We start from the raw sequence: 12,899 nt of genomic DNA on the forward strand, positions 1-12,899 counted from the left end.
TGGTAGCCCACCTTTGAACCCTTTCAAGTTCAGTAATGTCTTTCTTGAGCACCGGCGTCCAAAATTGCACACAATATTCCAAGTGTGGTCTGACGAGTGATTTGTACAGAGGGAGAATTATGCTTTCATCTCGTGTCCCCAGACCTCTTCTAATGCATCCCATGACCCTATTTGCTTTTGTGGCAGCTGCCTGACACTGGGCACTCCAATTTAGCTTCTTATTGACTAAGATGCCTAAGTCTTTTTCCATGTCTGATTTCCCCAGCAGTTTCCCATTTAGTAAGTAATTATAGCATTTGTTTCTCCTTCCCATGTGCATAACCTTACACTTATCTGTGTTAAACCTCATTTCCTATTTTTCAGCCCAATTCTCCAATTTACTCAAATCTGTCTGTAGTTGCAAACTGTCCTCCTTTGTGTTAACTACCTTACATAGTTTTGTATCATCTGCAAATACTGATATTTTACTGTGTAAGCCATCCACTAGATCATTAATAAATATATTAAATAGTAGGGGGCCCAATATAGAACCCTGTGGTACCCCACTAGTAACCCTGGCCCAATCTGAGTATGCACCATTAATAACCACTCTTTGTTTTCTATCACTAAGCCAGCTACCTACTCATCTACACACATTTTCCCCTAGCCCAAGCTTTCTCATCTTACTTACCAATCTTTTATGTGGGACAGTGTCAAATGCTTTAGAGAAGTCGAGATAAATGACATCCAATGATTCTCCTTGGTCCATTTGAGAGCTTACATCCTCATAGAAGCTGATCAGGTTAGCTTGACAGGAGCGATCCTTCATAAATCCATGTTGATATGGAGTTAAACATTTATTAACATTGAGATATTCCATAATGGTATCCCTTAGAAACCCTTCAAAAATTTTACCCACAGCAGATGTTAAGTTTTCCGGCCTATAGTTTCCAGAACGAGACATTTGAGCAAGAAGGAAATCTCAAAAAGGAATACAGTAGTTATTATATTAATGTATCTGTATGTTACTAAAATCTCGTGACAATTTTGTTAAATCCATGTGTGTATTGCTTTATACTATCTTTTTACCTTTATATTACATAAACTGTTGTTTTAGCACCGACTTTTACTTTTGTTTTGTAGCATATTTTGTTCCTTCCTTACTGATATTTTCCTGTCAAATTTCCCAGCTTTTATATGGTTGTTGTAAAATGTTGGAATTCCATTAATTAAGGACCATGTATATGGACTATTTGTTTTAGCTATGCGATATTGATTCAGTATGCTCAAAGCATCGTTATTTTTAAGCTAGTATTAATAGTGTATATAGTAATAAACTAAAATAATAATAATATACTACTATAATATGTATTAGGATATCTGCTGTTAAAACTGCATTCACTGACCATTGTGAATTCACATTTGTGTATTTTGTGCATCAATCTTCAGTATATATTGATTTTCTCTCTTACTATGTGCTGCTCTCACACACAGTAATATGTCCCAGGGAGCCAATGAAGGGTTATCTGTGACATTCTATAAAACACGACTATGTATTTTTATTTGCTTTGACAGGACCATTTACTACATATAGAACTTTTTACTAAGTATTCAGTGGAAACATACCTCTTGAGGTCAGACAAGCTACTTAGTTTGAGTATGTGCCAAGGTCTACAGGTCTTAGGTGGGAATAATTTACAAAAACATAAATAACCTGAGCACTAAAATTTATACACATCTTTTTTGGCAGATCGTTGGTTGTGACCACCAGCTTGGAAGCACCGCTAAAGAGGACAACTGTGGAGTTTGCAATGGAGAAGGGTCAACATGTCGGTTAGTTCGGGGGCAATACAAATCACAGCTTTCTGCAAATAAGTGTAAGTGACACACTTTCATTTATCACAAAAAGTCCAATGCTGCATGACTACATGATCTGTGCAACGATCTATACAAGAGGTTGTACAAATCAAGAGATGCAAACAAGTCAACGTAAATGTGATTTACAGTTATTTGTTTTTACATTTTTCTTCTCATGTTACATACTGTAAAAGTTGCCGTAGCTTTTAGTGACTTTTAATCTTTTTGGAGTTATATTGTATTATTCACAGCATGATTTGCTTTCTTTTGGTGTTTACACTGGTGCTTGAACCCTTCCGAATTTTCCACATTTCTGAATTTGACCTAAAACTACATCAGATTTTCATGCACGTCCTAAAAGTAGATAAAAAGAACCAAATCAAACTAATGAGTCAAAAATATGAGACTTAGTCATTAGTTTAATTAGGAAAATGATCCAATATCACATTTCCGTGAGTGGCCAAAGTATGTGAACCTTTAGGATTAGCAGATAATGTTAATGTGAAATTAGAGTTTGTGTTTTCAGTCTATGGGATGACAATCAGTTGAGTGGGGGGCATGTTTTATTTAAAGAATAGGTATCATTCAAAGTCTTTTCTTCATAACACATTTCATGAACTAACTGTTGATTAGTCCTGCTCATCGTCAAGGAGGAGTTTTAGCCCATTCCTCCCTAGAAACAGCTTTAACTTTTCTATTGGCGGATTTCCTCCTATGAGTTGCTCATTTGCAGCCCACATTTCTGCAAATTTCTATAGAATTAAGTTTAGTACGTTGACTTCAAAAAGGGGAAGAATGTGGACCCAGGCAACTATAGGCCGTTGAGTCTGACTTCTATACCAGGAAAGATCTTTGAACAAATAATTAAACAACATGTATGTAAGTACCTGGATAAGAATGAAGTGATTAACCAAAGTCAGCATTGTTTTGTAAGTAATAAGTCATGTCAATTTTCTTCTATGACAGAATCACTGACTGGGTGGATCAGGGAAATGCTGTAGATATAGTATATCTTGACTTCAGCAAAGCATTTGACAAAGTATCTCACATCATTCTTATTGAAAAAATGACTAAGTATGGAATGGACAATGCAACTGTTAGGTGGATTCGTAACTGGCTTATTGAGCGGATTCAAAGAGTGGTCGTAAATGGCCGCACATCCAGTTGGAAGAATGTATCAAGTGGGGTACCTCAGGGTTCTGTCCTGGGCCCTGTATTGTTTAACATCTTTATCAATGATTTAGTTGAAGGAATTGAGGGTACACTGGTTACATTTACTGATGACACAAAGCTAGGAGGGATAGCTAGTACTAAAGAAGAGAGAAAGAAGATTCAAAAAGATATAAATAAACTGGAGCAGTGGGCAGCAACTAACAGAATGGTTTTTACAGGGAAAAAAGTCCTACATCTGGGCAATAAAAATGAAAAAAAGCATATACAGAATTGGAGAAATAGGGCTAAGCAACAGCACATGTGAAAAAGACTTGGGTATACTAATAGATCATAAACTGAACATGAGTCAACAGTGTGATATAATACAGCAGCAAAAAAGGCAAATGCAATTTTGGGATGTATTAAGCATACAGTCTAGATCACGTGAAGTCATTATTGCGCTCTACTCCTCTTTGGTCAGACCTCATCTGTAATACTGTGTCCAGTTTTGGGCACCACATTTTAAAAAAGACATCAACAAACTGGAACAAGTTCAGAGAAGAGCGACCATAATGGTGACCGGTCTGCAAACCCTGTCTTATGAGGAAAGGTTGCAGGATTTGGGAATGTTTAGCTTGCAAAAAAATAAGACTGAGAGGAGACTAAATAGCTGTCTACAAATATCTCAAGGGCTGTCACATTGTAGAAGGATCATCTTTATTCTCATTTGCACAAGGTAAGACTAGAAGCAATGGGATGAAACTGAATGGGAGGAGACACAGATTAGATATTAGAAAAAAAAAATTTACAGTTAGGGTGATCAACGAGTGGAACAGGCTACCACGAGAGGTGGTGATTTCCCCTTCCATAGAAGTCTTCAAACAGGGTCTGGACAATGTGAATCCTGCTTTGAGCAGGGGGTTGGACCAGATGACCCAAGAGGTCCCTTCCAACTCTACCATTTTATGATTCTATGACTTGACCATCACAACACTAACTTTATTCTTCATTAACTATTTCTTTGTAGAACAACTTGTGTGATTTGGATTGCTGTCTTGCTTTATGTCCCACATTATCTCGAGGTTCAGCTCACTGACAAATATCCTGACATTTTTCTTTAGAATTTGTTGATAAAATTCTGAATTCATTGTTGCATCTAAGATAGCCATTTTGTCCTGGCCCATATGCTGACAAATAGGCTCAAATCATGATTGTTTGATTTAGTTCGCTTTGTCCACTTTTAAGACTTATGTGAAAATCTGATGTAACTTTAGGTCAAATTTGTGCAGAAAACAAGAAAATTCTGAATGCATCACAAACTTTCAAGCACCACTGTTTTTAATATGCAAGATAGCTACAGATTTAAAAAGCATTGACTCATCATCCCTGCTTTTCAAGAAATCAGGGACCCATAATGAGGCTCCACGATTTGCACGAAATTTGCTTATTAGGTGTTGGTAAGCGCAGTTCTAGGTAACAGCTTCCTTTTGATAAAGGGTGGTGATTGATGACAGCTTGTTATTTGCAGTGCCCACATTTCATTTCTTATTAGCAATCACAAAAACCCAACTTATACTGCATCAGTATAACTGCTTTTCCACTTCTAAATGTCTTGTGGAGACTTCAATTTGCGCTCTTTTATGGGTTATGTTTTATTCATTAAACTATATGGAGCAGTGTGAATCCATCTGGCTGTAATTTCACTCTAGTGCGGCTTATAGTTTGCTGAAGTGTGACTCAGAAAAGCAAGAGCCTTCTAAGGTGTGTTTAGCAGCAAATATTTCTCCTAGAAATCTTTCCAAGAAATCACATTCTGTTATGGACCCCACATCTGCTTACTCTGCTACAAACAAAGCTTAGGTGTGAAAACACAAGTAGTTGTTCTCTGTTTTCCATAATGTCCAAAAAAGAGTAATTCTACAAGAAAACTACACAACACTTTTATACTTAGTACATTTGCATAGTCAGGCAGAGCCTCCAAAGCATCCAAAGACACCTTATTTCTTAGATTTTTGATGATCTACTATAAAATAGCAATCATGTATTATCTGTAATATATGTATGTATCCGTATACTGTATGTCTATATCTTCTCGTAAGTGATTATAGCAAACTCAGCTTTTCCATGCCATAAGACAGACAGAGCTGCTGTCTTTATTTATACACTTTATAACACATAGGAAAATGTAGGAACTACTTAGAAATATACTTTATACAATTTAGTCTGGCAGCTCTTGTGATAACCACTATCAGGTTTCAGAGGAACCCTGGTCTTCACCCTTCAATATCTGTACAGGGATCTGGACTTACACAGAGCCCCCAGGGTTGGATCCACGGAGGGTCTGCTGGGTGTGGGGCAATCTGGTAGAACAGAGTCTCATAAACTAGGTAAAAAACAGAGAAGTCCAAAACCAAATCAGAATCAAGAAAAGGGTCAAACAATCCGAACTGAATAAAGGTACTGTCACACATAGCGATGCACCAGCGATCCCGACCAGTGATATGACGCGGTCAGGATCGCTGGTGCATCGCTAAGTGGTCGCTAGTGAGCTGCCACACAGGCAGATCTCACCAGCCACATTGCTGGGGTCGGGGGTCGCTACTTACCTGTCAGACGAGGCGATCCTGACGTCCTCCCGCCCGCGTCCACGCGTCGCTCGTCGGCGCCACAGGAAGCCCAGCAGGAAGCTGATGACGAGAAATGGCCCAGGACGTTCTCGCGCGATCAGCGATAACCAGCGGGGGAGCCGGTCAGAGGTAAGTATCAGACATAGCGATATCGCTAGCAATATAGCTATAACGTCACAAAACCAGTGACGTTATAGCAATATTTCTAGCGATATCACTTAGTGTGTCAGGCCCTTAACTCACAAGATCAGAACAGCAGAGGTATAGGGAAAGAACCAGGGTCAGGTGTAACTTATCACTGACTTCAGGCAAAATAGATTCCCGTGTACCATTGATATGGTTGTGTGCTAAACTTGGTTCGACATCCCACAAAGTTGATCCAACTAGTAATGTGTCAAAAATGAATCAAAGGCACCAGGATTGTAGTCTTTTTTTTTAAATAACTTTTATTCCTGCCTTTGAAATATAAAGTAGAACGTTTTGGCCACAACCGGCTTTTTTGAAGCAAATACAGAAATGTTATCCCTTTTCTGTATTTGCTTGAAGAAGGGCGATTGTGGCCAAAACATCACACTTTAAATTTAAAGGATGGTGTAAATGTTATTTTTAAAAAGAAAACTACAAATCTGGTGCCTCATATTCTTTTTGACACTTTGACCTAAACTGATGATTAGAGGCAGGGAACTAGGGGTTTACATTATAGGAACCCAGCCCAAGGTTTATAGAAGGGAGGTAATAAGAAGACCAAGTTAGGAAGTAACCACCAAGCTCCCTGCCTGTCGTCTCGCATCACCCACAAACAAGTGGAACCCTCTGACGACAGAAGAGGAAGCAGAAAGAGCAGGCACAGACATGAATGTATCAGAAATACACTTATATAGGGGAATATCTACCAGTACCTTTTACAATTTAGAATGTGCAAACTTAGACTTGACCGTCATAAAATCTCTGCTTGATTTATCAAAGTAGTTCATGCAGTTTGGTAAACGTGCAATATTTACAGTGCCTTGCGAAAGTATTCGGCCCCCTGGAACTTTTCAACCTTTTCCCACATATGATGCTTCAAACATAAAGATACCAAATGTGAATTTTTGGTGAAAAATCAACAACACATGGAACACAATTGTGAAGTTGAACGAAATTTATTGGTTATTTTACATTTTTGTGGAAAGTCAAAAACTGAAAAGTGGGGCGTGCAATATTATTCGGCCCCTTTACTTTCAGTGCAGCTAACTCACTCCAGAAGTTCATTGTGGATCTCTGAATGATCCAATGTTGTCCTAAATGACTAATGATGATAAATATAATCCACCTGTGTGTAATCAAGTCTCCGTATAAATGCACCTGCTCTGTGATAGTCTCAGGGTTCTGTGTGATGCACAGAGAGCATCATGAAGACCAAGGAAAACAACAGGCAGGTCCGTGATACTGACGTGGAGAAGTTTAAAGCCAGATTTGGATACAAAATGATTTCCAAAACTTTATACATCCCAAGGAGCAGTGTGCAAGCGATAATATTGAAATGGAAGGAGTATAATACCACTGCAAATCTACCAAGACCCGGCCGTCCCTCTAAACTTTCATCTCAAACAAGGAGAAGACTGATCAGAGATGCAGCCAAGAGGCCCATGATCACTCTGGATGAACTGCAGAGATCTACAGCTGAGGTGGGACAGTCTGTCCATAGGACAACAATCAGTCGTACACTGCACAAATCTGGCCTTTATGGAAGCGTGGCAAGAAGAAAGCCATTTCTCAAAGATATCCATAAAAAGTGTCGTTTAAAGTTTGGAACAAGCCAACTGGGAGAAACACCAAACATGTGGAAGAAGGTGCTCTGGTCAGATGAAACCAAAATCGAACTATTTGGCAACAATGCCAAACAATATGTTTGGCGAAAAGGCAATACAGCTCATCACCTTGAACACACCATCCCCACTGTCAAACATGGTGGTGGCAGCATCATGGTTTGGGCCTGCTTTTCTTCAGCAGGGACAGGGAAGACGGTTAAAATTGATGGGAAGATGGATGGAGCCAAATACAGGACCATTCTTGAAGAAAACCTGTTGGAGTCTGAGACGGAGATTTGTCTTCCAACAAGACAATGATCCCAAACATAAAGCAAAATATACAATGGAATGGTTCACAAATAAATGTATCCAGGTGTTAGAATGGCCAAGTCAAAGTCCAGACCTGAATCCAATCGAGAATCTGCGGAAAGAGCTGAAAACTGCTGTTCATAAACGATCTCCATCAAACCTCACTGAGCTCGAGCTGTTTGCCAAAGAAGAATGGGCAAGAATTTCAGTCTCTCGATGTACAAAACTGATAGAGACATACCCCAAGTGACTTGCAGCAGTAATCGCCACAAAAGGTGGTGCAACAAAGTAATAAGTTAAAGGGGTCAAATAATATTGCACGCCCCACTTTTAAGTTTTTGACTTTCCACAAAAATTTAAAATAACAAATAAATTTTCGTTCAACTTCAGAATTGTGTCGCACTTGTTGTTGATTCTTCACCAAAAATTTACTTTTGGTATCTTTATGTTTTAAGCATATGTGGGGAAAGGTTGAAAAGTTCCAGGGGGCTGAATACTTTCACAAGGCACTGTATATTGTCTAGTCTAAGTTTATGCCACGTAAGAGCATTTTTTAAGGCTGGCAAAACCTTTTTATATGAAAGAGAGATAAAGACTAAATAGCCTGGAATGTTGCAATGTGTCAGCGTGACCTCATCTACAATATGCATGCCAATTCTGGTCACCAGCGTATGAAAAAAAAACCCGCCAAGAAAAGCACTGATGTTGGGAGAACTTTACCTATGTTTTCATGTCTCCTATACTTACAAAATACATATATTTAATAAATTATGGACACTATTTAAATAGTTATAGGTAGCTTCTTATTTTGAGAAATGCTTAAACTTCTTGAGGCTTATAATTTTTCTACTTCCAATAGCAGGAAAGGAAGACCAGGCAATGGTACGCCAACAAAGCCTGAGAAATGCAAGTCAAAAAGGGAGAATTTAATATGTGCACGCTTTCCCAGGACTCTTGGCTATGGCAGGGTCTGCTTCCCTTTTTATCTGCAATTGTATAGAATTCTTTGAAAGTGTAAATATTTGTGGGATGCAATTGTGACTATACTGTGTGCCAGTTTCATGCTTCACTTGCTCACAAACAGCCAGGCCAGCCTGATTGAAGGACGATCAGAAAATGTTTTCCAGACCTGCTTAGAGCTAAAGCCGCATGAACCTTCCTAGTTCTCTTTAGCTTCTTTTGTTTCCCCTCACTACTTCTTTTCTTTACCTTGTAACTGGAACTGCAAAGTCTGCAAACAAAAGTTTACAATGAAAGAGAAAATATATACCCCTGACTTGGCGAACATCAATGGGTCATTCAGAGAGGTTATTAGTCCTACAAATAAAGAGAGAGCCTGCAATTTACTGTACAAAACACATCGGTAAATCATTATCCATTTAGAATGTTTTTTTCTTTACATTCTATAATTAAAAGCTCCAATGTGTAATGCAAGAAATACAGAAATTGTGTTTGTTATAAGCATCAGACAACCAAATGTGTCCTTAACCCCTTCCCGACCTGTGACACAGCATATGCGTCATGAAAGTCGGTTCCAATCCGACCTGTGACGCATATGCTGTGTCATGAGAGGATCGCGTTCCTGCGGGTCGAGTGACTGGGGTCACTGAAAGGTCACCCGACCCGCAGGCAGAGGACCCTTTGTGCTTCACCCCAGAGAGGTGGCTTAGCCCCCCCCATGGCTACGATCGCTCTGATTGGCTGTTAAAAGTGAAACAGCCAATCAGAGCAATTGTAATATTTCACCATTGAAATTTGGTGAAATATTACAATCCAGCCAAGGCCGATGCTGCAATAGCATTGGGCATGGCTGGAGACTGAGATCCGAGCCCCCCCCACCGGCTGACGTGGGCGATCGGCCCCCGCCACTGACTGACGGCAGCGATCGGTCGCCGCCATCACCATCTGCTCCCCCTCACCGCCAGTACCTCCTGAGTTGCCATGTCGCTCCCGGTGTCCATCCTCCCTCCTGCATTGGCGCCACCATCTTCCAAAATGCCGGCTGCAGATTAATTCATTCATTCATTGCAGGTACATTTTGATCACTATGATAGACCCTATCATAGTGATCAAAATAAAAAAAGTTAATTAACCCCCCGTTTATCACCCCCATAGGTAGGGAAAAATAATAAAATAAAGAATTTTTTTGTTCCATTAGGGCTAGGGTTAAGGTTAGAATTAGGGTTAGAAATAGGGTTAGGGTTGGATTTAGGGTTAGGGTTGAAATTAGGGTTAGGGTTGGAAATAGGGTTAGGGTTGGAATTAGGGTTAGGGTTAGAATTAGGGTTACGGTTAAAATTAGGGTTAGGGTATGAATTAGGGTTGGGATTAGGGTTTGAATTAGGGTTAAGATTAGGGTTAGGGGTGTGTTGACGTTGGGATTATGGTTAGGCTTCTGGTTAGTGTTAGGGTTGGAATTAGCGTTGTGGTTAGGGGTGTGTTGGGGTTAGGGTTGAGTTAGAATTGAGGGGTTTCCACTATTTAGGCACATCAGGGGTCTCCAAACGCGACATGGTACCACCATTGATTCCTGCCAATTTTGCGTTCAAAAAGTCAAACGGTGCTACCTCCCTTCTGTGCCCAAACAGTGGTTCCCCCCACATATGGGGTACCAGCGTACTCAGGACAAACTGTACAACAACGTTTGTGGTCCAATATCTCCTGTTACCCTTGTGAAATTAAAAAATTGTGGGCTAAAAAATAATTTTTTGAGGAAAAAAATGATTTTTTTTTATTTTCACGGCTCTGCGTTATAAACTTCTGTGAAGCACTTGGGGGTTCAAAGTGCTCATTACACAACTAGATAAGTTCCATGGGGGGTCTAGTTTCCAAAATGGGGTCACTTGTGTTGGGTTTCTACTGTTTAGGCACATCAGGGGCTCTCAACATGTAACATGACGCCCACAGACCATTCCATCAAAGTCGGCATTCCAAAGCGTCACTACTTCCCTTCCGAGCCCCGACATGTTCCCGAACAGTGGTCACCCCCCACATATGGGCTACCGGTGTACTCAGAACAAACTGTACAACAACTTTTGGGGTCCAATTTCTCCTGTTACCCTTGTAAAAATAAAAAATTGCTGGCTAAAAAATAATTTTTTGAGGAAAAAAATGATTTTTTATTTTCATGGCTCTGCGTTATAAACTTCTGTGAAGCACCTGGGAGTTCAATTGCTCACTATGCATCTAGATAAGTTCCTTAGGGGGTCTAGTTTCCAAAATGGGGTCATTTGTGGGGGAGCTCCAAAGTTTAGGCACACAGGGGCTCTCCAAACACGACATGTTGTCCGCTAATGATTAGAGCTAATTTTCCTTTCAAAAAGTGAAATGGCGCTCCTTCCCTTCTAAGCCCTGCCTTGCAGCCAAACAGTGGCTCCCCCCCACATATGGGGTAACAGCGTACTCAGGACAAACTGCAAAACAACTTTTGGGGTCCAATTTCTCCTGTTACCCTTGGGAAAATAAAAAAATAGCGGGCTAAAAAAATCATTTTTGAGGAAGAAAAATTATTTTTTTATTTTCACGGCTCTGCGTTTATAAACTTCTGTGAAGCACTTGGGGGTTCAAAGTGCTCACTACACATCTAGATAAGCTCCTTGGGGGGTCTAGTTTCCAAAATAGGGTTACTTGTGTTTTTTTTTTTCCTGTTTAGGCACATCAGGGGCTCTGCAAACGCAACAGGATGCCCACAGAACATTCCATCAAAGTCTGCATTCCAAAATGGCACTCCTTCCCTTCTGAGCTCTCCCATGCGCTCAAACAGTGGTTCCCCCCACATATGGGGTATCTATGTATTCAGGACAAACTGTACAACAAGAACCAGGGGCTCTCAAAATGCGACATGGTGCTCGCTAACAGTTGGAGCTAGTTTTCCATTCCAAAAGTCAAATGGCGCTCTTTCCCTTCCGGACCCTGCCGTGCACCCAAACAGTGGTTTATGACCACATATGAGGTATCGGTGTACTCAGGATAAATTGCCCAACAAATTTTAGGATCCATTTTATCCTGTTGCCCATGTAAAAATGAAAAAACTGAGGCTAAAAGGAAATTTTTGTGACAAAAAAATTCCTTTTTTATTTACGGATCAATATGTGAAGCACCTGGGGGTTCAAAGTGCTCACTATGCATCTAGATAAGTTCCTTAATGGGGTCACTTGTGGGGGAGCTCCAATGTTTAGGCACACAGGGGCTCTCCAAACGCAACATGGCAACTGCTAAATATTCCAGCATATTTTCCATTCAAAAAGTCAAATGGGGCTCCTTCCCTTCTGAGCCCTGCCATGCTCCCAAACAGTGGTTTATGACCACATATGAGGTATCAGTGTACTTAGGAGAAATTGCCCAGCAAATTTTAGGATCCATTTAAACCTGTTGCCCATGTGAAAATGAAAAAATTGATGCTAAAAGAAAATTTTTGTTGGAAAAATTAAAATGTCCATTTTTTCCTTCCACGTTGCTTTAGTTCCTGTGAAGCACCTGAAGGGTTAATAAACTTCTTGAATGTGGTTTTGAGTAGCTTGAGGTGTGCAGTTTTTAGAATGGTGTCACTTTTGGGTATTTTCTGCCACATAGACCCCTCGAAGTGCCTTAACCCCTTAGTGACGGAGCCACATTTTTAAAATCTATCCAGTATCACTTTATCTGGTAATAACTCTGGAATGCTTAAACAAGTCCCATTGATTTTGAGACTGTTTTTTCGTGACACATTGTACTTTATGATAATGGTAAATTTAGGTTGATATGTTTTGTGTTTATTTATAAAAAAATAAAAGAAATTTTAGAAAAATGTTAAAAAAATAGCAATTTTTAAACTTTGAATGATTACTCCTTTAATACAGATAGTCATACCACTACAAAGCATAAATAAATAACATTTCCCTCATGTGTGCTTTACATCAGCACCATTTGTAAAGTGTTATTTTATTTTTTTAGCCTTTTAGGAGGTTTAAAAATGTAGCAGGAATTTTTCATTTTTTCAAGGAAATTTACAAAATTTATTTTTTTGAGGGACTTATTCAGGTTTGAAGTGACTTTGAGGATCATATATATTGGAAAACCCCAAAAGTGATACCATTTTAAAAAAACAGCACCCCCTGACATACTAAAAACTGCAGTCAGGTAGTTTATTAACCCTTCAAGTGATTTTCAGGAATTAATGCAAAGTTGCATGACAGAAATGAAAATG

At 39.6% G+C, this 12,899-nt stretch overlaps 1 protein-coding gene across 2 annotated transcripts in view; it reads left to right on the forward strand.

Moving 5' to 3' along the window:
* The window catches only part of ADAMTSL1 (ADAMTS like 1), a 487,614-nt gene that overhangs the window by 186,134 nt on the left and 288,581 nt on the right, over positions 1-12,899 (forward strand). For both annotated transcript variants that reach the window (XM_073552482.1, XM_073552481.1), the window contains exon 5: positions 1,730-1,856. In XM_073552482.1, the coding sequence (XP_073408583.1) occupies positions 1,730-1,856 (127 nt within the window). The remainder of the gene's footprint in view (positions 1-1,729; positions 1,857-12,899) is intronic.

This window comes from Dendrobates tinctorius, unplaced genomic scaffold (genome assembly GCF_039654945.1).
Source record: "Dendrobates tinctorius isolate UK_male_01 unplaced genomic scaffold, ASM3965494v1 ptg000191l, whole genome shotgun sequence".
Classification (NCBI taxonomy): domain Eukaryota; kingdom Metazoa; phylum Chordata; class Amphibia; order Anura; family Dendrobatidae; genus Dendrobates; species Dendrobates tinctorius.